Source organism: Oncorhynchus gorbuscha, unplaced genomic scaffold (assembly GCF_021184085.1).
Source record: "Oncorhynchus gorbuscha isolate QuinsamMale2020 ecotype Even-year unplaced genomic scaffold, OgorEven_v1.0 Un_scaffold_4128, whole genome shotgun sequence".
NCBI classification, from domain to species: Eukaryota; Metazoa; Chordata; class Actinopteri; order Salmoniformes; family Salmonidae; genus Oncorhynchus; species Oncorhynchus gorbuscha.
In genome coordinates this window covers 11,605-38,634 of record NW_025745258.1, presented here as the reverse complement: position 1 = coordinate 38,634, position 27,030 = coordinate 11,605, and the positions used below count along the sequence as shown (strand labels likewise).

Sequence of the window (27,030 nt, the reverse complement as noted above, 5' to 3'; positions counted from 1 at the left end):
AATAAAGGGAACACTTAAACAACACAATGTAACTCCAAGTCAATCACACTTCTGTGAAATCAAACTGTCCACTTAGGAAGCAACACTGATTGACAATAAATTTCACATGCTGTTGTGCAAATGGAATAGTATAGGCAATTATCAAGACACCCCCAATAAAGGAGTGGTTCTGCAGGTGGTCCCACAGACCACTTCTCAGTTTCTATGCTTCCTGGCTGATGTTTTGGTCACGTTTGAATGCTGGCGGTGCTTTCACTCTAGTGGTAGCATGAGACTGAGTCTACAACCCACACAAGTGGCTCAGGTAGTGCAGCTCATCCAGGATGGAACATCAATGCGAGCTGTGGCAAGAAGGTTTGCTGTGTCTGTCATCGTAGTGTCCAGAGCATGGAGGCGCTACCAGGAGACAGGCCAGTACATCAGGAGACGTGGAGGAGGCCGTAGGAGGGCAACAACCCAGCAGCAGGACCGCTACCTCCGCCTTTGTGCAAGGAGGAGCACTGCCAGAGCCCTGAAAAATGACCTCCAGTAGGCCACAAATGTGCATGTGTCTGCTCAAACGGTCAGAAACAGACTCCATGATGGTGGTATATGAGGGCCCGACGTCCACAGGTGGAGGTTGTGCTTGCAGCCCAACACCGTACAGGACGTTTGGTATTTGTCAGAGAACACCAAGATTGGCAAATTCGCCACTGGCGCCCTGTGCTCTTCACAGATGAAAGCAGGTTCACACTGAGCACATGTGACAGACGTGACAGAGTCTGAGACGCTTCGTGGAGAACGTTCTGCTGCCTGAAACATCCTCCAGCATGACCGGTTTGGCGGTGGGTGAGTCATGGTGTGGGGTGGCATTTCTTTGGGGGGCCGCACAGGCCTCCATATGCTCGCCAGAGGTAGCCTGACTGCCATTAGGTACCGAGATGAGATCCTCAGACCCCTTGAGAGACCATATGCTGGTGCGGTTGGCCCTGGATTCCTCCTAATGCAAGACAATGCTAGACCTCATGTGGCTGGAGTGTGTCAGCAGTTCCTGCAAGAGGAAGGCATTGATGCTATGGACTGGCCCGCCCGTTCCCCAGACCTGAATCCAATTGAGCACATCTGGGACATCATGTCTTGCTCCATCCACCACAGACTCTCCAGGAGTTGGCGGATGCTTTAGTCCAGGTCTGTGAGGAGATCTCTCAGGAGACCATCCGCCACCTCATCAGGAGCATGCCCAGGCATTGTAGGGAGGTCATACAGGCACGTGAGGCCACACACACCAAATCCATTGATAATTTTTGTGTGATTTTGTTGTCAGCACATTCAACTATGTAAAGAAAAAAGTATTTAATAAGAATATTTAATTCATTCAGATCTAGGATGTGTTATTTTAGTGTTCCCTATATTTTTTTGAGCAGTGTATTAAAAAGAACAAAATACTGCAAAGTTTCCTAAGAGCTAGAAGCACGGCAGTGCTCTTGGTCGGCATCATTTTGATCTTATAATAATATATGCCATTTAGCAGACGCTTTTATCCAAAGCGACTTACAGTCATGTGTGCATACATTCTACGTATGGGTGGTCCCGGGGATCGAACCCACTACCCTGGCGTTACAAGCGCCATGCTCTACCAACTGAGCTTGATAAGGAGCCTGTAGTAGGATTATAGAAAAATCTGTTGGGAAATGAACGTTTTTGTTTCAAAGAAGGCTACTAAATGTTCAGTGAATGTGAGTATATTTAAGTGGATTAAATGATTTAAAAACTTTCCTATGAACCTAAATGTTGACGAAGCCAAAATCTTGCCAATCCATTCATTATTCTACTAACTTATTCTACTTATTCTGCATATACAGTGCATTTGGAAATTATTTAGACCCCTTGACTTTTTCCACATTTTGTTACGTTGATTAATAGTTTTCCCCCCTCAATCTACACACAATACCCCATATATTTCCTCAAGTATTCAGACCCTTTACTCAGTACTTTGTTGAAGCACCTTTGGCAGCGATATAGCCTCGAGTCTCCTTGGGTACAATGCTACAAGCTTGGCACACCTGTATTTGGGGAGTTTCTCCCATTCGTCTCTGCAGATAGTCTTAAGCTCTGTCCGGTTGGATGGAGGAGCGTTTTCAGGTTTCTCCAGAGATTTTTAATCGAGTTCAAGTCCAGGCTCTGGCTGGGCCACTCAAAGACATTCAGAGACTTGTCCCCCGAAACTACTCCTGCGTTGTCTTGTCTGTGTACTTAGGGACGTTGTCCTATTGGAAGATCATCCTTAGCACCAGTCTGAGGTCCTGAGCATTCTGGATCTCTCTGTACTTTGTTCTGTTCATCTTTCCCTCAATCCTGACTAGTCTCCCAGTCCCTGCCGCTGAAAAACATCCCCACAGCATGATGCTGCCACCACCATGCTTCACCATAGGGATGGTGCTTGGTATCCTCCAGATGTGACGCTTGGCATTCAAGTCAAAGAGTTCAATCTTGGTTTCATCAGACCAGAGAATCTTGTTTAGGTGCCTTTTGGCAAACTCCAAACGGCGGTCAAGCAGCTTTTACGGAGGACTGGCCTCTGTCTGGCCACTCTACCATAAAGGCAAAGGGTCTCATAGCAAAGGGTCTGAATACTTATGTAAATAAGGTCTTTGTTTTTTATTTGTAATACATTTGTTTTCATTCTGTCCTTATGTGGTATTGTGTGTAGATAGATTTAAACAATTTTTTCAAATCTGTTTCAGAACAAGACTAACATAACAAAGTGTGGAAACACAAAGGGACTGTACATTCAAACAAAGAACACCATCAGGAATAGTGTTTCACCATTTATTGATTACGGAGACCATAGCAAAGGTATTTGAAGTATCTAGATATAGTATAACCTACAGTACCAATCAATATATTTCAAGTGCCGGGGAGAGCACAATCTTACAGTCCAGTAATGAGAGCGTTACCATCTATGCCAAAAGCCTGAGCCTCCGAAGGAGACATATCAATGCATTCTTCAGTATTCCTCCTTCATTGTGTGCGTCGTTGTGTGCTCAGACCACATAGGCATATCAACGGTATCCCACCCTGGTCAGCGATGTGGAGAGACATTTACATTACAGATTTTTCACCTAGTCGGCTCAGAGATTCAAACCAGCAACCTTTCGATTACTGGCCCAATGATCTTAACCGCTACGCTACCTGCCACCCTAACACTGTGTAAGACAAACCACAAAGAAAAGAAAACAGGCAAATGCAATGTCTAAATCGTGACGACAGGGCTAGTTCAAACCGCAGGACTTGGTGAATAGATCACAGGAGACAAAAGTGAGAGACAATGAATAAATATGCTCAAACAAGCACATGTATCTGTAATGGGTGTTCTTCAATTCTAAAATGCACTAGACTAAGACAATATGCGGTCCCAATGTACAAATAGTGACGGCAGGGTTAGTTCAAACTGCAGTCGGATGGTTCTCACAGGTGAGGGAATCAGCCCATGCTTGGTGAATAGCACTTGGTTGATCTCTGGGAGCAGGACACAGGAGAGCTGAATAGGTCATGAGACAAAAGTGAGAGACACGAATGAATCAAATAAATCACAGCAAAGGAATGTCGTTTGTAGCTCGAAAATGAACATCCCGAAAGCTCTGCAATCATCCTACTCAACTATTGACAGGGATAATGTGTTATTTCTTAGTTGTCAGTATGAATACAATAAGTGGGTCCTGCCTTGATGACTGTAGTATATTTATACTACTTGTCCTATAGATTTTTGTAGTCCTAAATTATTACTTGGAGTAATCTGAAAGCTAAAACAATCATTGTCCCGGAATGACAAGCTAGCTCATTATAGTGCTTTCTGCTCCTGCTAGCTAGCAACAGATCTACTTGTTGTAACTACAGTAGATAGCTAACTAGCTACATTACTAAGGTTGCTGTGTTCTAAGTTGAGATCCATTTTACAGCTTGCACTGATGGTATCATGTTTCTATAACTAAACAGCTAGTTAAATACAAATTAAATAAGACTTTACCTGATAGCAGTTTGATGAACGGAGATCACCAGTCTACTACCTTAGATGCGGATAACGTGATCAGCAGAGATACTACCATGGATAGTACACAAGTTTGAATTGGTTTACATTTTAGTATGCGGCGGCATTTGCCTGTCCATCTAGCGAACATAACATCTGCAAGAATTGACAGTGCCAACAAACTGAAATATTTTCAGAATAAATCAATATACACAATATGTAAAAACCAGCTCCTCCGTCCACAGAGATCGATCATCTCGAAAACGTAAGCAGACGGCTTCCTACTGCCAATCACCTAATAGTGAACATAACACCCACATCAAACCCATTGATCAAACCACACTCCCAAGATAACTCCTGTTTGTTCCTTCTTCGATAGGGTTTAACAGCAGTTGGCATCCAATAAATGTTGTATTACCACCACCTACTAGACTGGAGTATAACTCCCTTATATTTTTCTTTAAAAAATAAAACATATCAACAAATACCCAACCATTGAATTCTACACTCACCAAAACCCACCACCCGACTCCACTATTTAAGTCAATCTAGTCCTCCCTTAAGCCAACAGCCTGAAAGGACGGGACACCACCACTCAACACACGCTGTAGGTCTTCTGACGTCAAGCCTTGTACACTCAAATACCTCTCTGCAGCTGCCACCACAACTTAAGTTACATCCCTGCAGTATAGTTGTAAACCATTGCTATAAATGCTAAATATCCAGTCACACTGAAGCATATATCACTCGTTGGACCATCCCTCTGTACTGGTACAGATCTACTACTCACATCACTCCTCTCAGGATCCCTCCCCCTTGACCCATCTTCCTTTACTTTCTTCACTGCCTCAGCATACCACAACTTCTGCACTATTCTGTCCCTGGTAACCTCAACCTGCCTCTCTCACACCGGCCATTTCTGATCCTCAGCTCCATGGGCAACCCTACAATTAACACATACCACTACATACCCCAATGCTACACATGATTTTGTCTCATGCCCATAAGCTTGACACCTGTAACGACGTAATGTATTCGACACAAAAGCTTGTGCGGGATAACTTCTATATCCTAACATCACTTTGTCAGGCAAAGACTCAACATCAAAACTTGACAGAACAGACGACTCTTCTGTTTTAACACTCACGCTACCCTGTCTGCGTCGCACCAAAGGACGCGCATCAAACACTGGGAATCTTCCCCTTCAGTTGGTAAACTTTCACATTTACTGCTACTCCAGTAAACACTCCTTTCAATGGCACCCTTTTCATGAGAGCAAAACTAAACAAAATCTCTTGTCCCCATGTTTAACGCAGAGCGACTGCTCCCTCTGACCAGCAGAAACACATAATTATCACAAGACCACTTCTGGTTACCTTCACTGATTCCACAGCACCCAACTCTGTTTTCACCCCACCCTGAAAACACAAATGGATCATCTAAAAAGGCAAGGGTCCACTTTTTCCAAAAATGTCACTCCTACCGTCACAGACTCATCTTTTTCCTGACCCTCGGTGCAAGCCACGGACTCTGAGAACTTCACCACACTTATCACCTCTGATACTTCGCCGTCATTCACTTCCATTTCTCCTCCTGTCTTTGATCCGGTGTACAGCTCACTCTGCTTACACTTCCTACCATTCTTCTTTAACAAACCATCTCCCCTTTTTCCGATTGAAGCTCACCCTCTTCATTCCCTCTCTTCGACCTCTGCCTCTCTTTTAATATAATATATAATAATATATGCCATTTAGCAGACGCTTTTATCCAAAGCGACTTACAGTCATGTGTGCATACATTCTACGTATGGGTGGTCCCGGGGATCGAACCCACTACCCTGGCGTTACAAGCGCCATGCTCTACCAACTGAGCTACAGAAGGACCATTCCTCATCCGTAACCCAAGTATACATCTCCTTTTGATAATACTGCACTTCTCCTAACATACATCTTGTTCTTGCCCTCTCAATGGACGCCATTTCCTTAGGCCTAATACCATAGGTAGTAAATTGGTTAAATGTACTTTAGTCAGAAAAAGACCCAAAACTACCACAACTCAGGAAGTGACCAAGTTGCAGACACAGGAAACAGAAGGTTCAATACACAGAGTAGTTTATGAAACTACAGGAGATGGGCAAAGGGCAGGTCGAGGACAGGCATAGGTTCGTAACCAGGTCCGAGTTCGACAGGTACAGGGCGGCAAGCAGTCTCATGGGTAGGGCAGGCAGAAGTTCGGAAGCAGGTCAGAGTCAGAAAAGTACAGGACAGCATGCAGGCTCGGGGTCAGGGCAAGCAGAAATGGTCGGAACCGCGACAACTAGTAACTATAGCAACAACAGACAAACAGAAACGCAGGTATAAATACACAGGGGATAATGGGGAAAATGGGAGACACCTGGAGGGAGGTGGAGACAAGCACAAGACAGGTAAAACAGATCAGGATGTGACAAAGCGTGTGCTATCCGAAGGGCAAGTACAAAGGCAAACCTCCCGGTTGTTCTGGTGAGGTCTCCAACGAGCGCTACTAGATTGGCTTCTACTGTAGCATTTCTTAATGTGGGGGTGAAAAAACGAAGCAAAATCAGCGAGTTCAGCCCCCTTTAAGGAAGGATCACATAATTCCAACCCCCTAAGCAAACATTTGATAGTTGTGGCTGGCAGTAATTTACTAATCTTGGCTTCATGCCTGTTCAGACAACACACTCTAGGTGGCGGTATGCACCCTTCAGTTTGTCTACCGACTGTCAATAAACTTATAGAACTAGAAGAAGAAGACATTGACTACTGTACTTTAAAATGGAGATTGCCCTCAATGGCACTGCTCATAATGTCACAGGAGCCATAATGGAAAAGATGTGGCATCTATCCAACACTTGGATACACAGCTATACATGGTGCCACACCTTTCGGCCAAAGGTCTTCCTCAGGCAGCATTAGAAGGTTAATGTGTCACTAGGTGGAGCGTCAACATTGCATGATAACTATAGTATTTTTTAAATTGAATCTTTATTTAACTAGGCAAGTCAGTTGAGAACAAATTCTTATTTACAATGACAGCCTACCAGGGAACAGTGGGTTAACTTCCTTGTTCAGAGACAGAACAACAGATTTTTACCTTGTCAGTTCAGGGATTCAGTTAGTTCAACCTTTCGGTTACTGGCCCAATGCTCTAACCACTAGGCTACCTGCCGCCCCGGTATAGCAACAGTATGTATACATATATAACACAAATAAATAATATAAAGAAAAAGTGTGTGGGTAAAGGTATGTGCTGCATAAAGGAAAATAAAGTCAAACATGAAAGTTTAGCACAACCTAGAAGCCCCTCCCACCTATGTCTAACAGGAAGAAAGCTGTCAAGTGAAAATAGATTTGTTCCATCACTGTTTATAACTTTCACTCTCACTGCGACACACAACTGGAATGTTTCTCCTGACAAATACCAAGAGACGAAACAATTGCAAGGACATACCATCTAAACTGTAAATTCTAAGCGCAGCTGTTAAAAGTGAAGTTTGTAAAGTTGATCAAAATTTATTGACTGTATTTTAGCTTCTGGATAATCTACAATGGCAACTCCTGCTTCTGTCCATGAGCTGCTGGACACTCTGGATAGCTTGGTCTCAAGCGAGCTGAAGAGATTTCAGTATCTACTGACTAAGAACATGTTAGATGGCTGGTCTCCTATTCCTAAGAGCCGTCTGGAGAACGCTGACAGGGAGGACACCGTGGAGAAGATGGTCAGCGCCTACAGCCATGAAGGAGCAGTGAAGATCTCACTGACGATCCTGAGGAAGATGGGCCAGAATGATCTTGCTATGAAGCTGGAGAGAGGCACTCTAGAAGAGGTGCCAGCACTGAAAAAGACTGCGTCTCATCAAAAGGAAGAACTGAAATCCAATTTAGAGAGTCTTCAAAAGAATCAAGAAACGTACAAAAGCATGGAGGTCCACATTAAGAAGCAACGTGCGGACGCAGAGAGGCAGATGAGGGAGCAGTTTGAAAAGTTCCACCGGTTTCTGCGAGAGGAAGAAGAGGCCAGACTGGTTGCGCTCAGGGAGGAAGAGGAGCAGAAGGGCAGGGCTATTGCCAGCGAGATGGAGAGAATTCTCAAGCAGATCTCTTCTCTTGAACAGGACCTGCAGAAAGATGACCGCACATTCCCTGTGAGATACAAATACATCCAGAACAGCACATTGCCGGGTACACAGCAGGTCTCAGGGGTGCTTATCGACATGGCCAAACACCTGGGAAACCTGCAGTTCAGAGTGTGGGAGAAGATGAAGGAGATAGTCCAATTCACTCCTGTGATTCTGAACCCCAACACTGCAAACCGCTGGCTCTGATAATCTGACCAGTGTGAGATTTAATAACATAGGTCAGCAAATCACTGACAACCCAGAGAGGTTCGCACAGTATGCCAAGGTTCTGGGCTCAGAGGGCTTCAGCTCAGGGAAGCACATCTGGGAGGTGGAGGTGGGGGACCATCCTGAGTGGAACCTGGGAGTAGCTAAAGAAACCATTGATAGGAAGGGGGAGATTCTTGCTTCACCAGCTTATGGAATCTGGGCTATACTGAACAGGAATGGTGTGTATCAAAGTGGAAAGGGTGAGCCCCTTGCTTTTGAGAAGCTGAAGAGGATCCGAGTGCAGCTGAACTTCACCAGTGGGGAGGTGTCTTTCTACGACCCCAAAGATATGACACACATCTATACTCATAAAGACACGTTTGCTGAGAGACTGTACCCATACTTTCTTGTTGGACTGGCTGGTGGTGCCAACAACCCTGATATACATATCTGCCAATCAGAGGTGTCTCTGACAGTAATGGCATCTCAGTGAGGCATGTGATCACATCTTACAATTGAAACTTTTGCTGAAAAAAAAAATACAATTTGGGATAATGATTTGAAATAATTTGAACAGAACAGTAATTTAAGAAAATAAATAAATAATATAATTTATGCTTAGCTCATCCCCGTCTGTGAGACTTGTGATATTAATTGTAGCGGCGCGATTCAATCCATTGCTGAAGTTCAGTGCTATATGAAATCTAAAGGTAATTCCAATTGAGCCGGGATATGCAGATTTTACCGTGAATGCAGACTCCGTGACCGCGGAAACATTGCCTTTCACATTTCAATCACTCTATAGAGCTGAACTTCAGCGATACGGATTGAATCAAGCCCGAGTTATGATGTGAATAAAGTTGATTTAAAAATTGTGACCAGAATTCAGACTGCTTGATTGGTTAGAGGCTTTCAGTACGACATGATACACATGCATTCTTGTATAGTTTTCCCATTGCTGAATTCTAACCTCAGTGTAATAGCATGTTCGATTTCAGGGCTGTGCTGCTAACCTCAAAACATTTGACCTGGGTCATGTTCATTCGATATCAAATGGAAGGAAACGGACTGAAACAGGAAGGGGAGACCTGGACTTTTAGTTCTCTGTTGCAATAGGGGCCCTGGACATATACCCCAGCACACTTATCACATCCCTTCCAGCAGATGCCATTAGAGTATAACAAATGGAAGACCAATTCAAATGGAAAGGTCAAATCAGTTCACCTCAGGAAATAGTGAGCACCAATTTTCTTTTGTGTTTTCTTCTATTAGAGATCCTCTTGTACTTTTGTATACTTTTAGCCAGTAGTTCTGAAAGATGGCTCACGAGCCTAAAGTTTCATAGTACGCCACATACACTGTGTATACCAAACATTAGGAACACCTTCCAAATATCATTAGCATCATCATTATCAATCACATATCTCCCTGTTACAGAACACTTACTGGAGATGAACCTTGAACAGGTTCCTCCTCTGAGTAGGTGTTTTATATAGGGGCTTTGCGTTATATGGAATATAATGAAAAACACGTTCCATCACTCGCCAGCCCCCTAAGTAAAAGTACTTTTAATAGAAAATGACTCAAGTCAAAGTCAGTCACCCAGTAAAATTCTACTTGAGTAAAAGTATTTAGTTTTAAATATACTTAAGTATCAAAAGTAAATGTAATTGCTAAAATATACTTAAGTATCAAAAGTACAAGCAATGTTAGAACAGAACCACTAAGGCCCTGTACACCACTGTGGTGTTCAACACATTGGACGCAATGGTTGTGATTACAACAGATCTCTGTTTTGATACGACATAGAGTTTGGGCTTGATTCAATCCGTATACCTGAAGTTCAGCGCTGTAGCGTGATTGAGTATTAAAGGCAATGTTCCCGTTCACGGAGACTGCATTCAAGTCAAACGCTGCACATGTTGGCTCAATCAGAAATGACCTTAACCTTTTCAAGAACAGTATAGTGTTGAAATTCGGCGATACAGATTGACTCGAGCCTTTTTGTCAACCATTTTGTGGTGTCCCCCCCCCCCCCAAAAAAAATGTATTGTATGGGGCTTAATTTTGAGGCTTTAAAGGGATCTGCTTGTTCTCTGGTTAAATAAATCAAATGTTCCCTACAGAACTGGGTGTGACTATGGAGTGACATGTCTAGATTGGATTACACTAGCTGGCACACAGGAGAACTCAACACTTACAATGGCAACAGAAAGCCTTGTTTCGTGAACGTGGGAGGGACAGTACTGTCATTTGATTCTAATCACTCACCTCATCTTCAAATTCATCTTAATTTCAATTGGAGAGGTCATGTTTTTATATCGTTGTTTCTCGATAGGTGAGAAATGCTGTAATGTTGCAAATTATGAAAACACATTTTATTCTAAAATAATCTTGGGAACTGGAAACAAAACTGAAATTTATGTAGTACATATACCAGATACTCTATATAGTATAATGTTACAGGCTTTGGTAACAATATCCTACATGTGTTTACACTCAGTGCGCTTCAGAATCTTTGTACAGCATCACTGCTCTTGTCTGAACTATATATTGACTCATGACTGAAATACAATGTAAATCTATTTTTCTTTCATCAATAGCATTTCATTAATGCTGCCTTTAATGCCAAATGTAATTGATGTAACTGCTAATAAATGCATGATGCAAGTGTCATTAGATATAAGATTAAAGGGATAGTTCAATGATTTTATAGTATTATGTGTTATTGTTTAAAAACATGTCCAAAGCTAACACTAGAGGGCACTACATTATCATGTTTTACAGTGTCAGGCTGTGTGTCTGAGAGAAAGAAGAGCAAGATTCGGACACATTACTTGTTGACAATATTAGGCATTATTGTTTAAAAATATGAGAGAGAGAGAGAGAGAGAGAGAGAGAGAGAGAGAGAGAGAGAGAGAGAGAGAGAGAGAGAGAGAGAGAGAGAGAGAGAGAGAGAGAGAGAGAGAGAGAGAGAGAGAGAGAGAGAGAGAGAGAGAGAGAGAATAATGTAAAACACCAACTATTTGTACATATGACATTTGAGATGTCTTTATTCTTTTTGGAATTTTTGTGAGTGTAATGTTTACTATACATTTTTTAAAAATGGTTTATTTCACTTTTGTTTGTTATCTATTTCACTTGCTTTGGCAATGTAAACATATGTTTCCCATGCCAATAAAGCCCTTATATTGACAATTGAATTGAGAGAGAGAGTGAGAGAGATTTGGACACATTTTGTTTTAGGTGTTATTGTTTAAGGTGTTATTGTTTAAAAACATGTCCAAAGCTAACACTAGATGGCACTATATTATTATGTTTTACACCTTTATTTTACCAGGCAACTCAGTTAAGAACAAATTCTTATTTTCAATGACAGCCTAGGAACAGTGGGTTAACTGCCTTGTTCAGGGGCAGAACGACAGATGTTTACCTTGTCAGCTCGGGGATTCGATCAAATGCTCTAACCACTAGGCTACGCTGCCACCCTGTCTGTTGAGGTTGAGAGGTAGAGAGGTAGAGAGAGAGAGAGGGAGAGAGAGAAGAGGGATGATAGATTAAATGTATTTTCTAACTCTAATCCATCTGTGAAATTCATAAGTGAGAGCCTGTGTTTTTTTTCCCCAGCTAGGCCTAGCAGTATCAACTCTTATAGTCGTCTAATCTTCATAGTCTAACCTGATGAAAATGAAAACATGCTAAGTGAACAAAGACATCTACATTGGTTCAGACAACTAGCATCTAAATAACTGATATGTGCACATAACAAAACATACAGGATTGGTATAAGCATTGGTTGGGTGAAGTTCCCACCATTGTAAAATCCTCGCGAGACAGTGTGCAAATGCACACATCTCAGAAGGGTGAAAAATTTGGACTCAACCTATCACGCGAGGCTGCCAAGCCTTGAGAGGAACTAGCCTTTCACTCACTCGCTAGCCTCACCATGTAAATGTGATAAACCTAATAAGAACATGTACATTATAAGCAGAGGCAAACTGTTTATTTTCCACTAATTTTTTTTTATTACACACAAAAGAAAACAAAAGAAGCATTGCAACACACAATGAACCAAATGCTGACAAAAAGTCAATGCACCAGAAAGAAGTGATGTACAAATAATAATTATTCAAATTACCATGGAATTTTAATAATAACAATAATAACAATGCACCCTGATGAAAACAAGCCAAAACTTTACTTCATGTCATTCATAAATAGATTAGAAATCTGTCAACCGAATTAAATAGCATTACAACATTGTGAAACATGTTCTTCAACTAAAGGAAATGGGTTCTCTCATCGCTGTCTTTACAAATAAAATAAGTCATTTTCGCAGGTTTGTGCGCAAATGAAATATCTACCTGGCAACCATACCATAGAAACTTAAATTGTGCTACAGTGAAAAACTAAAATGTTTTAAGAATGAAATGCATTATTTATTTATTTCACAACAAATTATAAAGATTAAAATCAACACAATTCTAAAACACCTAATGAAACTAGTCAAAAACTTTAAAACCCACTGTTATGTTTTTATCTTTAGTAACATTTCACATTTAGCAAGTGGTGTTGGGGAGTGGGGGCATGGTCCGCTGGACCAGGAGAGGTTTAAAGTAAGGAGAGGTTTCACCTTTGACCTCTTCAGTCCAGTAACATCCTGAGGCCAGTGCAGAGGGTGTCCAAAATGGCTCCCTATTCCTCATCGAGTGCACTACTTTTGACTAGAGTAGTGCCCTAGATAGGGAATAGGGTACCATTTCAGACGCAGACACTCTCTCTCAGAGAGCCCCAATAACAACTGGGGAACTGAATCATTTGCAGTCTTTGTATTTCTCTCTTCATTATAGAGGAGTTAGGCTGGTCCCAGATCTATTTGTGCTGTCTTGTCAATTTATATGGCCATTGTCACCATAGAAGTTGCAAAGACAGCACAAACAGATCTGGGATCAGATTTAGTGTGTATTCCCTCACTGAATCCAGCCCGCACAAAAATCACATAACCAGACAAAATAATGTAAAAAGCAAGGGGATTGCGGTTAGATACACACATCTGGGCATAGGGGGCCAGGTTCCATCTTGGTAGATATTTACAATCACTCTGAGAAAAGAAAAATGGGACACTTGTGTTTCTCCCCTCCAGACCTACAATGACCCCTTTGTCAAAACAAAGACAGACATTTTTTTGGGGGGTTCGTGTATGGTATGTTGATGTGAGCTTAAAGCTCAACCCCCCACAAAATGGAACGTTCATGGAAAAAAATAAGCAAGGCTCCTGTCCAGTCTAAGTGCTTGGCAAAAAGGTGAAGTAGTAGCAGTCTTTGGGATTTTAAAAATCCTTCAGAAAAAAACCAAGCTGGAGGAAAAGATACATTGACGTTGTTAATGAATGTTGGAAAACTCCCTGGAGTCTTGACTTATGGAGGTCCACCAGCTTCAAGTGAGGTAGAGAGGCTTGTCCCGAACTCCCATGCCACTGCTGATGAAGAGAACAAAGAAAAGATGCTGTTAAAACAGGCAAATGTTGGTCCAGGAACCAAAGCATCGAATGACAGTCTTAAAACTATTTATTCAATTCTGTATGATATATTTGGTGGCAAAGTAGTTGTGTGTCACTAGCATAGCAGTGGAAGTGAATGAACAGTGACGATGCATGATCTTGTGCTGGAAGAATGCATGCATGCTCAAATACCTACATTCCATATAACAATGTGTACTAAGTCAAACAAAGGGAAACTTCATTGGATGTCACACTTTCTCACAGTGTAGGGAAAAGTGTTATTTCACTACTACCGCTTTTGAATAAACAGCACGACTCAGCCTCAAGCCTCACTCATCTGGCAAAGCACTGTTGATAAAACTGTTCCTCGTCCCAGTATACTAGGTTATCACGACGTGCTCACCTGCAGTGGTTGGGCCCACAGTCCCGGTTGCAGTATTCGCCATCCCAGTCGGGCTTCTGTCCATGCCCTGGGTTGGGCGCCCCCGGAGACTGAGACCCGCCCACACTGTTCTGGTAGTCCTGAATGTGAGAGAACCCCTGGAGCAGCAGAGGAAACAGAAGAGTGCTCTCTTAAAAACCACTACCATTTCAAATGTTCCAATGTGGTTGGAGTGCCCAATAGGAAGAGGTTCACGTCCACTGCAGGCAATGGGGTAATGCTCAATTTACTTTAAGTTGGGGAATAAGTGGACACTGGCTTCATTTCGAAGTGATCCCTAACCCTGGTGCAGATCTAGGATCAGAATGGATACCATGGTCTTTAAGATTTTTTCCTATTATTAATAATAGTCCAATCACCCGGTGTTATGAGATCCTGAAAGCAAACATTATATCAGTGCTCTATCACCTATTTCAAATGTTTCCACAACACTACAGGGCTGACCACTAAAGAACAGAGATAGGACTAACCTGTTGGCTGAGAGGAGGTGAGTGCAGAGACCCCTGGAGCCCCATTGAGTGTGACTGGACCTGCTGCATGCGCAGAGAGCTCTGGTGCAGGGCGAGTTGGGAGGGATGAAGGGGCGGGCTGATCTGGAAGGGGGAGGGGGGAGAGGCACTCATGCTGGGCGGCAGCATCTGGGATTGGCTGAGGGTCCGGGTCAGGGCATGGCGGGGTGGCCCGGCGAAGCTCTGCAGGTCCGACATGGGGAAGGAGCCGGGGCCCAGACTGTAGGGGGAGGAGGGCTGCGGAGGCATGCTGTACAAGGGCTGCTTGGGGGGCAGCATGTGGGAGGGTTGGCTGCTTTGGGCACTTTTTGGTTCGACGGGGTCGTCGTAGGTCTGGAGGGGAGAAACAAAAGAAATAGGAAGTAGGAAGAGTTAGAGAAAGCACAAATAGTTATATGTGTAAATGTGTAAAAAATGTCACGATATCATATACTGTTGGAGAGTGGACTCTCCCCCTAAAACTCATCTCTCATCTATGGAATAAATTAGTCAAACACATTCATTCAACTCTTCCCATTATCTTTGACTACAATGGCCACAGCAGAAAGAGACGAGTTTACAAGCCCTAGCCCAGTCAGTGTTATTCAGGATTGTATTCATTAGGGCACAACATAGTAAAACATTTTAACATTTTGCGTGATGCAAAATGTGAACCAATGTTTCTTATTGGACAAGTTCAGATAGTACCTCCCCTGTTTTGGCCTGTTTGCTTCTGTATCGTACCCTAATGAATGCAACCCAGAACTGCCAGGTCATGTATCATGCGACTTATAGGCTCCTTATGTATATCGTGGGTGAATCATTCAGAGCAGGTGCAGCCCTCGTCTTGCCCCCCGCCCTCCAACCCACACCCAACCCAGACCCTATGATGAGCTGTCAGATTGCTTATCTGCACCTATCAGTGTTGATTACAGGGGTAATGGAGCCCATTTGTATGAATTGTGCCGCCATATAATGATCAGTGGACACCATGACAGTTGGATGGGAATAGAGAGAGGGCGTACACCACACACACACACACACACACACACACACACACACACACACACACACACACACACACACACACACACACACACACACACACACACACACACACACACACACACACACACACACACACACACACACACACACACACACACACACACACACAGGTAGAGGGAAATGAGACTGTGTGCCAGGAGAACAAATGGAATGACAAAAGGAATCTCCCAGACGCTACATTGTGGCCTGTTAACGCGACACGGCACTAAACAATGCAATTCCACCATTCCTTCCTTCCTATCCATGTTGCTGCACCGGAGATAGGGCGCTTCCATTACTCATAGGCAAAAAGGAGAAAGCCATAAATCTAAATTAGCAGTGGGGTGTCACGCGGAGAAAACGCAACAAAAACCCAATTATGTGTAGTATTGAATTGGATGCACATTCTTGTATAAGCAGTGAAACAGAAGACATGATGGATGCATCAATAACAAGAATAAACCATTAGTTCCATTCATGTGTCTTGTATGAACAGGCATAGCTCAACTGTAGAGAAACATAGGACTATGTCTGGACAGACCAGATAGAATTAACATTTCATGCAATGACATACAAAGATATTGGCTCAATGGAATACGGTGTACATATAGTACATACATACATACATACATACATACATACATACATACATACATACATACATACATACATACATACATACATACATACATACATACATACATACATACATACATACATACATACATACATACATACATACATACATACATACATACATACATACATACATACATACATACTGAATACATACTGAATACACAGGGCATACATACAGTATGCTTCATAAGCACTAAAATCACTAAACTCCCTTTCTAACAAAGCGTTATAGCTTCATACCCTTTGGTGCATAAGGAGAGAATAGTATGACCTTCCTCTATCAGAACAACTGTCCCAACCCCCAACCTATGGAAATAAGGTATTGTCCCCATGGTATACAGTATTGTTGCAACACCCCACCTCCACTCTTCTTTAGCCCCTCCCCCGCCATTAGCCAAGATTTTCCATCCAATCCATCATCACTCTAAGCAAGCCTGGTGTGTCATAAGTGTTACCTTGGAAACCAGACTCGCTCTGTACGTGGCAAGGGCTTTCAGGTACTCTTTCTTGGCCGCCTCGGTTCTCCTCTTGTACGCCTGGAAATCAAAGAAGAAGGCAAATGAGAAGAGGTCTACAGACATACTCACAAATGTCTCCCTTTCCATACATCATTTCAAGAGGGCTTCCTCCACAGTCATTTAGTACACACTCTTATCCAAAGCAATTAGAGTTAAGTGCCTTGCTCAAGGAAACAGACAGATATTTCACGCTGTCTGCTCAGGGATTTGAACCAACGAGCTTTCAGTTACGGGCCTAAAGCTCTTAACCGCGAGGCTACCTGCTGCCCAAACATTGTATATAGAAGAAAAATGAACTCGAACTCTCCATAATTTTAGCGCTACAATAGACATTGCATCACACACTCAAAAGGTTTGTGCAATTCAAAAAATGTATAAATGTGGTCAATGTCTTCGTGCTCCAATCAAGTGCATCAGTTATGTTTAAACTAATATTGTGTGTGTGTGTGTGTTTGTGTGTTCATGTGCGTGTGGTGTGCACCCAGGTGCGTACACATGCGTGTCTGTTTGTGTACATTTCTGTGTGCTTGCGTACATGCACATGCGTGTGTGTGTATGCAGGTATGTGTGAGTGTGTGTGTGCGCGCATGTTGGTCTGTGTGTATATTGAGGCGGGTTGTAAATAACAAGCCCAGTAAGCCCCAGGAGAGAAGAGTTGTGGGGTAGATGGAACTTAAGCCCTGACGCATCATTGGTAGGTAAACCACCACAATCATTAGAAAACAAACTGAACGGTCTACGATTAAGACTATCCCAGCAACGATACATTAAAAACTGTAAAATCTTATGTTTCACCGAGATATGGCTAAACGACGACACAGATAATATAGAACTGGCTGGCTTCTCCGTGCATCGGCAGGACAGAGCAACTACGTCTGGTAAAACGAGGGGAGGGTGTGTGTGTTTACTTGTCAATAACTGCTGGAGCAGTCTAATATTAAAGAAGTCTCAAGGTATTGCTTGCCTGAGGTAGAATACCTCATGATAAGCTGTAGAACACACTATCTACCAAGAGTGTTCTCATCTATATTATATGTAGACATCTACAGTATTTACCACCACAAACCGATGCTGTATAAGGCCATAAGCAAACAAGAAAATGCTCCTCCAGAAGCGGCGCTCCTAGTGGCCGGGGAATTTAATGCAGGCAAACTTAAATCCGTTTTACCTCATTTCTACCAGCATGTCACATGTGCAACCTGAGGGAAAAAAAACTCTAGACCACCTTTACTCCACATACAGAGACGCATACAAAGCTCTCCCTCGCCCCCCATTTGGCAAGTCTGACCATAATTCTATCCTCCTGATTATTACAAGCAAAAACTAAAGCAGGAAGTACAAGTTACTTGATCAATATGGAAGTGGTCCGATGAACCGGATGCTACACTACAGGACTGTTTTGCTAGCACAGACAGGAATATGTTCTGGGATTCATCCAATGGCAATGAGGAGTATACCGCCTCAGTCACTGGCTTCATCAATAAGTACATTGACGACATCATCCCCACAGTGACCGTACGTACATATCCCAACCAGAAGCCATGGACTACAGGCAACATCCACACCCAGCTAAAGGCTAGATCTGCTCCTTTCCAGGAGCGGGACACCAACCCAAACAATAAGAAATCCCGCTATATACCCTCAGACGAACCATCAAACAGGCAAAGTGTCAATACAGGACTAAGACTGAATTCCACTACACCGGCTCTGATGCTCGTCGGATGTCGCAGGGCTTGAAAATTATAATGGACTTTAAAGGGAAACCCAGCCATGAGCTGCCCAGTGACATGAGCCTACTAAACGAGCTAAATGCCTTTTATGCTCGCTTTGAGGCAAGCAACACTGAGGCATGCATGAGAGCACCAGCTGTTCCAGACAAATGTGTAATCACACTCTCTGTAGCCGATGTGAGCAAGACCTTTAAACAGGTCAATATTCACAAAGCCGCGGGACCAGGCGGATAACTAGGACGTGTACTCAAAGCATGAGCGGACGAACTAGCAAATGTCTTCACTGACATTTTCAACCTCTCCCTGACCGAGTCTGTAATACCTACATGTTTCAGACAGACCACCATAGTCCCTGTCCCCAAGAAAGTGAAGGTAACCTGCTTAAATGATTACTGTCCCATAGCACTCGTGTCGGTAGCCATGAAGTGCTTTGAAAGGCTGGTGAATGCTCACATCAATTCGCATACCACCCCAACAGATTCACAGATGACAAAATCTCAATGGCACTCCACACTGCCCTTTCCGATTCTGGACAAAAGGAACACCTATGTGAGAATGCTGTTCAGTGAATACAGCTCAGCATTCAACACCATAGTACCCACAAAGCTCATCACTAAGCTAAGGACCCAGGGTCTAAACACCTCCCTCTGCAACTGGATCATGGACTTCCTGACGGACCGCCACCACGTGGTGAGGGTAGGCAACGATTCTCAACACCGGGGCCCCTCGGGGGTGTGTTCTGAGTCCCCTCCTGCACTCCCTGTTCACCCATGACTGCGTTGCCAAGCATGACTCCAACACCATCATTAAGTTTGCTGATGACAACAGTGGTAGGCCTGATCACCGACAACGATGAGACAGCCTATAGGGAGGAGTGTGTTGCCAGGACAACAACCTCTCCCTCAACGTGAGCAAGACAAAGGAGCTGATCGTGGACTATTGGAAAAGGAGGACCGAACAGGCCCCCATTAACATCGACGGGGCTGAAGTGGAGCGGGTCATGAGTTCCTTGGTGTCCACATCAATAACGAACTATAATGGTCCAAACACAACAAGACAGTTGTGAAGAGGGCATGACAACACCTTTTCTCCTTGAGGAGACTGGAAAGATTTAGCCTGGGTCCCCAGATCCTCAAAAGGTTCTACAGCTGCACTATCGAGAGCATCCTGACCGGTTGCATCACCGCCTGGCATGGCAACTGCTCAACATTTGACCGCAAGGCACGACAAAGGGTGTGCGTACGGCCCAGGACATCACTGGGGTCAAGCTTCCTGACATCCAGGACCTATATACAAGGCAGTGTCAGAGGAAGGCCCAAAAAACTGTCAAAGACTCCAGTCACCCTAGTCATAGACTGTTCTCTCTGCTACCGTAGGTACCGGAGTGCCAAGTCTAGGACCAAAAGGCTCCTTAACAGTTTCTACCCCCAAGCCAATAAGACTGCTGAACAATCAAATGGCCACCCCACCCCCTCTTTGTTTTTTCACTGCTGCTACTCGCTGTTTATTATCTATGCATAGTCACTTTACAGATTACACCGACTAACCTGTGCCCCCGCAAATTGATTCGGTACCGGTACCTCCTGTATATAGCCTCGTTATTGTAATGTAATTTTCTTGTGTTAACTTTTTATTCACATTTTTCTCCTTTAGTCTTTTTAGTAAATATTTTCTTAACTCTATTTCTTGTACTGCATTGTTGGTTAAGGGCCTGTAAGTAAGCATTTCACGGTATACCTGTTGTATTCGCGCATGTGACAAATACAATTTGATTTGATTTGATTTACAGTGAATACATCATAATGGATTTAAATTCCAGATGGAGCAGCATGGTAGCATTTTGATTGACAGCTGACTCTACAATGCATACAAATAAACACATACAGCCGGCTCAACAAAAATGAGCTGATTAAGAATTTGAACTGAAATGATATTGTTTCAGTATCGGTGCGAGATAGTGTTTTCTAGTCATAGGACATAAAAGAGAGGGAGCTAAACTACACCAAGAAGATATTTCATAAGGATCTGATTGCAATTTGTGTTTTAGGTTATTTTTAGCTGTGTGGCCTTAACGTTCAAAGTTGTAAGTGGATATACATACACACGCAATGCTTTGGTTGAACATCTTTTGTTGTAGTGCGCACACATAACAACTTCATTGTCCATGTTACAGCGAACAACGTAAATGTGGTTTCTTCACCGCTGAGACGAGCACAGGTTCAAACTGCAGTGCCCCTGGATGGAGAGCATATTGTGGTGTTAAAGGTCTTGATCAAGGGCCCAACAGTAGGGGAATGTCTTTAAGATGTGAACCCAGCAGCCCTCCAGTTGCCAGGTCAATTCTTCCCTTTATTCCATGACATGAATGATGCAATATCATTCATAACTACATTCATAACAACTTTCACTCATAACAACTGATGCTTTGAAGACCTTGCCTACATACTTACGGACGGACCTAGAGAGCACCAATGGTCATTTCTTTATGCTCAGTTCTATGTAGAATATTTGGCTATGGGTTCATTTGTCACACCTCCCTGATAGTTAGTATTCCTTAATGACATTTTTACACAATAACTATATTACTAAAGACTAACGAGAGCAAATGCATGGTGAAAGGTAACATCTCCATGAAAATCCCTTAACTAAACGTCTTATTTTAGCAATTGCTTTTGAGACTGATGGGTGGAGAAGAAGATTAACGATACAGCTTATTTTCCTGAATAGAGTGATACAGATACCGTTCCTTCATGAAGTATTCATACCTCTTGACATTTTCCACATGTGGATGTGTTACAGTCTGAATTTTAAATGGATCAAATTTGATTGAAGTGGAATTATGTTTTTAGAGTCAAAAAGATATATACAGTGTATATAAAAATGAAAAGGGAACAGTATTCAACTCCTTCTGTTATGGCAGGCCTAAATAAGTTCGGGAGTAAAAATGTGCTTAATAAGTCACATGATAAGTTGATGGATTCACTCTGTGTGCAATAACAGTGTTTAAACCCATTTATGAAGGTCATACCAAGGATCATTTTGCTATTTGATTTAGAAATGTAAGACCCCTTGAAGTATCCCCCCCCCGAAAAATATATACACATAAAAAAAATGTATTTGGCCTTTCTACTATTAGCCCATACAAACACACTGAATAACAGATTCACTACATGGAACAACAGAGAGGAAGTTTGTTCCGAAGAGTCTGTCCTATATCTGAGAGATATAAGAGAGATCAGGAAACATTTGTAATTTTTGGCACTTAACAGTCTCCATAAAAGTGCATTCGGAAACTATTCAGACCCCTTCAGTTTTTCCACATTTTGTTTTGTTACAGCCTTATTCTAAAATGGATGAAATCATCCCCCCACCCCATTAAGGGTAGCCTAGTGGTTAGAGTGTTGGACTAGTAACCGAAAGGTTGCAAGCTTGAATCCCGAGCTGACAAGGTACAAATCTGTCGTTCTGCCCCTGAACAGGCAATTAACCCACTGTTCCTAGGCTGTCATTGAAAATAATAATTTGTTCTTAACTGACTTGCCTAGTAAAATAAAGGTACAATTTACATTTTTTAAAAATCTACACATAACGACAAAGCAAAAACGGTTTATATTTTTCTTGTGCAAATGCATAAAAAAAAAACGGAAATATCAAATTTACATAAGTATTCAGACCCTTTACTCAGTACTTTGTTGAAGCACCTTTGGCAGCGATAACAGCCTCAGGTCTTCTTGGGTATGACTCCACAAGCTTGACACACCTGTATTTAGGGAGTTGCTCTCATTCTTCTCTACAGATCCTCTCGAGCTACGTCAGGTTGGATGGGGAGCGTTGCTGAACAGCTATTTTCAGGTCTCTCCAGAGCTGTTCAATCGGGCTCAAGTCCACACTTATCCCGAGGGTCGTTCTCCTGTTGGAAGGTGAACCTTGGCCCCCAGTCTGAGGTCCTGATCTCTCTGGAGCAGGTTTTCATCAAGGATCTTCCTGTACTTTAATCCGTTCAGCTTTCACTCGATCCTGACTAGTCTCCCAGTCCCTGCAGCTGAAAAACATCCCCACAGCATGTCGCTGCCACCATCATGCTTCACCTTAGGGATGGTGCCAGGTTTCCTCTAGATGTGACGCTTGGCATTCAGGCCAAAGAATTCAATCTTAGTTTCATCATACCAGATAATCTTGTTTCTCATGGTCTGAGAGTCTTTAGGTGCCTTTTGGCAAACTCCAAGCAGGCTGTCATGTGCCTTTTTACTGAGGAGTGGCTTCCGTCTGGCCACTCTACCATAAAGGTCTGATTGGTGGAATGCTGCAGAGATGATTGTTCATCTGGAAGGTTCTCCCATCTCCACAGAGGAACTCTGGTGCTCTGACAGAGTGATCATTGGGTTCTTAGTCACCTCCCTGACCAAGAAAACCATTGTGTTAGTGAGAGTCTCATCTTTCAATAGAAGGGTCATAATAGTTTGTAGGCCAATTTTGTGAGAAGACCAATTTTCGGGATGTCACATGGTCTGACAAACTTCGCTCTAGCTCTGTCACCTTTCACCACAGATGCGGAAGTGTGACATCGGTGGATGTGGTGAATTGAGACGCATCCAATGATCTCTCAGATCTCTCTTAAACGGACATATTTTTATGTGACTTTTGAATGACTACCTAATCTCTGTACTCCACACATACAATTTTCTGTAAGGAATTTCAAACAGATTCAACCACAAAGACCATGGAGGTATTAAAATGCCTTGCAAAGACGGGACCTATTGGTAGATAAAATACATTTTAAATAGCTGACATTGAATATCCCTTTGAGCAGGGTGAAGATATTAATTACACAACATTGTAATTATTTCACAATACTAACCCATATGACAGATCGAAAAGAAGGAAGCCTGTACATAATAAAACAATTCCAATACATGCATCCTGTTTGCAATAAGGCACTAACGTAAAACTGCAGTAAAAAATAATTTAACTTTATGTCCCGAATACATGTTTGGGGCAAATCCAACACAACACATCACTGAGTACCACTCTTCATATTTTGAAGCATGGCGGTGGGTGCATAATGTTATGTGTATGCTTGTCATCGGCAAGGAACAGGGTGTTTTTTGGATAAAAAAAAAAAGAATAGAGCTAAGCACAGGCAAAATCCTAGAGGATCTGTATGCTTTCCAAAAAACTCTGGTAGACAAATTCATCTTTCAGGAGGACAATAACCTAAAACACAAGGCAAAATATACACAGGTGTTGCTTACCAAGATGACATTGAATGTTCCTGAGTGGCCTAGTTACAGTTTTGACTTAAATCGGCTTGAAAGCTGTGGCAAGACTTGAAAATGTCCCCCATCCCTCCCATCTTTATATCCTACATAATAAAATGTAGCTTCAACTGTTTTCAATTGAAAATCCAGATGACAACAACTGCTGTGGGTGTCGCTTCAGGTAACTTAGTTAGTACCTTGCCCTACAATACAATATAGGGGAAACGTAATATTCCATTCTAGATTAGAACTCACATGATAGGCTCTGCTCTATATCAGCTGCTGTCAGGACAGTTAGAAGGTGGTACACCATTGCAGTGGGTGTTTTTTCTGTCAAAAACAGGTTTGTCTGTAAAACATCTAACTTCATTTGACTACATCAATTAAATTTTCTACTGTTGCTGCTACACATGGAGGCTCTTCTTGTGTTTCCTCTTTGGCTCAAATACATTTTTTTATGAATAAAATACATTTAATGAGAGTCAAGGGACCGGGGATAAACAGACTGATTTTCTTGAGAAAAGAGCAGAACTAGCTCATTAAAGGTGAGTTCTATCTGCTAGTGCACGGGCTCCATCTGCTGGGAACTTAGCAATGTGTGTATGTGTGTGTGTACCTGTTTCTGCTCCTCCCCCAGGCTGTCCCACATGGAGGCCACGATCTTGGACACATCCCCGAAGGTGGCGTTGGGGTTGGAGCCCTTGATGGCCGCCTGGGTGTCCCTGAAGAAGAGGGCGTAGGCTGACACGGGCTTTGACGGCTCGTTGGGGTCCTTTTTCTTCTTCTTCTTCTGCGGTTTGGGCTTGGGCTTCGTCATCTCCGAGGAGGGTCGCTTCTCCCCTATCTGGAAGGGCGAGAGGAAAGGAGAATGGGGGGGGGCAGAGAGAGGATTGTAAGCAACGACTGACATAAAAGTGCTGATCTCAATAAAAACGGTTTATAGTGGTTCCGCCTATTCTACTTCCATGGTTAAACATCCTACAATTATAACAGATAACTGTGGAAGCTGAGATGTAGATGGTACCTTAATCTTTTGTTTTCTAGGTAAATGGTAGGTAAGGGGGCCTGTCATTGTAAAAGCCCTGTATCGAAAGAAACAGTACTTGAACCAATCTTCTCACAATGGTATCCCCAACAAGACAGTGGAAAGACAGGTCAGATATTTCCTTGTAGCGAAAATCTTCGACAAGGAAGGAGAGCAACACTGTCGTATTAATCACAAATACGACATCGATGGAACAGGACTGATCGGTCGGTACCCTTCACAAACACAAAGAACAGATTAGAGAAGGAGGGTTCTGAGAAACCAAGAGCCCCTTCTTCTGAGAAGAGAAAGAAAACAAATCAGTTACTGAGAAAGAGGGTGAATGGCGGCTGACATTTCTGGACACCCTCACCTGAGTCTATCTACCTCCCCAGAGTACGGTTACATTTTAGGACACGACCTGAGGTAGAAAGACTGGGCAGAGTGCCATGGTCTGAAGGAGAGAGGAGGACACTAGGTTGAACCTTATCACAACTAAATGCGGTTTTATACTACTCATTCACACTATATGCTTGACTCTGCATTTGTTTTAAATGTTTTCGTTTCTGGGTGAGGAGAGAGGATAAGTGAGTCAATTGAAAGCTTGGGATGGTTAGGTGGCCATGATATGAGTGCCAGATGAGAATATTAAAAAGGATTTGAGCAGACAAATTTCAAACTGCAGCTCTAAATAGTAATTTGCAGGATAAGTAAGACCACATGACACCTTCTTGTAAGAGCTAACCGCTTGTTTCATTAAGAATAATCATAAACAGCCATCATAATATATTTCCCACAGTAAAGTACAGCTTTAGCCTATATTTGACATTGAAGTCTATCAAATGTTTATGAATACATTAGTCACCTGGCACATAAAGCTTCGAAGAAGTCAAATCCAGGTCAACTTAGCCTCGGTTTGATTCTTTATGGAAATGTCATTCCTCCTGATGTGAGTAGAGCCCATCAACCATTTGAGGAGAGGGAGAAAAACATAAAGTGGAGTGAGGCTGTAGCTAATGGAGGATGGAAAGGAGAAGTGACTGCAGCTTGATGTGCCATTAAGAGTCCTGGTGACCATAAAGAAAAATAATCACATTTGATAGCCTACATAATTACCAAATATATAATGATCATCTATGATTGTGTGGATTGAAAGATGCCTGCATTCTTAATGTAAGGCAGAACCCATGACTCAAGTGACCATTTTAAGGGCTTTTTTCAGGTAGCATAATCCCCGTCATATAAGACTATACAATCTATTTATCTCCAAATGTCATGTTTATGTTACCATTGTGTTATATTTGACAAAATACAACTACTTTGAAAATGTTCTGTGAAAAAAAACATTGATCCATACTGCTCTAGTATTAACAGGCAATCAGGGACACAAACCATGTGAAATAATTCTGAATGATCACTTGACTAGCAACTATCAAACGGCAACTCTAGGATGTTGAAAGCATTCCCATTTCATACAATCATCATTCCTTTTAACTGCGCTTTCTAAACAGAAACGATTGCCTTTGAAATGGCATTGTTTAAGAGACCATTTGAAACAATATCTTCCACACACAGCATGAAATTAGCTAATCAGAATCGGAGACTCGCAAACGCTTTGGGTATAAAAAAGGGTCACTTGAATATAACTTTGGATGTGATGTGGATGCGGAAATTAATGAAGATACCCCATTCAAAGTGAAAATGCACTCATGCCTGTTCTCTCTCTCTCTCTCTCTCTCTCTCTCTCTCTCTCTCTCTCTCTCTCTCTCTCTCTCTCTCTCTCTCTCTCTCTCTCTCTCTCTCTCTCTCTCTCTCTCTCTCTCTCTCTCTCTCTCTCTCTCTCTCTCTCTCTCTCTCTCTCTCTCTCTCTCTCTCTCTCTCTCTCTGGTTCAGATAGTATACATTTTTCTCCCTCCGTGAGTGTGTGGTTTTATAAAAATAAAATATTCCACTTTTATGCAATTAGGCAAAAAAAAGCTTTGAAATGACATCTGTTCCCCTCTGCCTTTGATGTAAAAGCTGAATAAATT

General features: G+C 42.6%; 1 protein-coding gene and 1 pseudogene across 1 annotated transcript; one reads left to right on the top strand and one right to left on the bottom strand.

The window, feature by feature from the left end:
- Positions 1–7,371: 7,371 nt before the first annotated feature.
- On the top strand, positions 7,372–9,232 carry LOC124018165 (annotated as a pseudogene).
- Positions 9,233–12,980: 3,748 nt separating this feature from the next.
- Positions 12,981–24,820, bottom strand: LOC124018164 (TOX high mobility group box family member 2-like; the record flags this gene model as incomplete). Its single annotated transcript, XM_046333428.1, has 5 exons — positions 12,981–13,833; positions 14,258–14,394; positions 14,767–15,138; positions 16,926–17,006; positions 24,593–24,820. Coding segments are annotated over 5 exons (861 nt in total), but the record flags the coding sequence as incomplete, so codon positions are not given.
- Between the last annotated feature and the right edge of the window lie 2,210 nt (positions 24,821–27,030).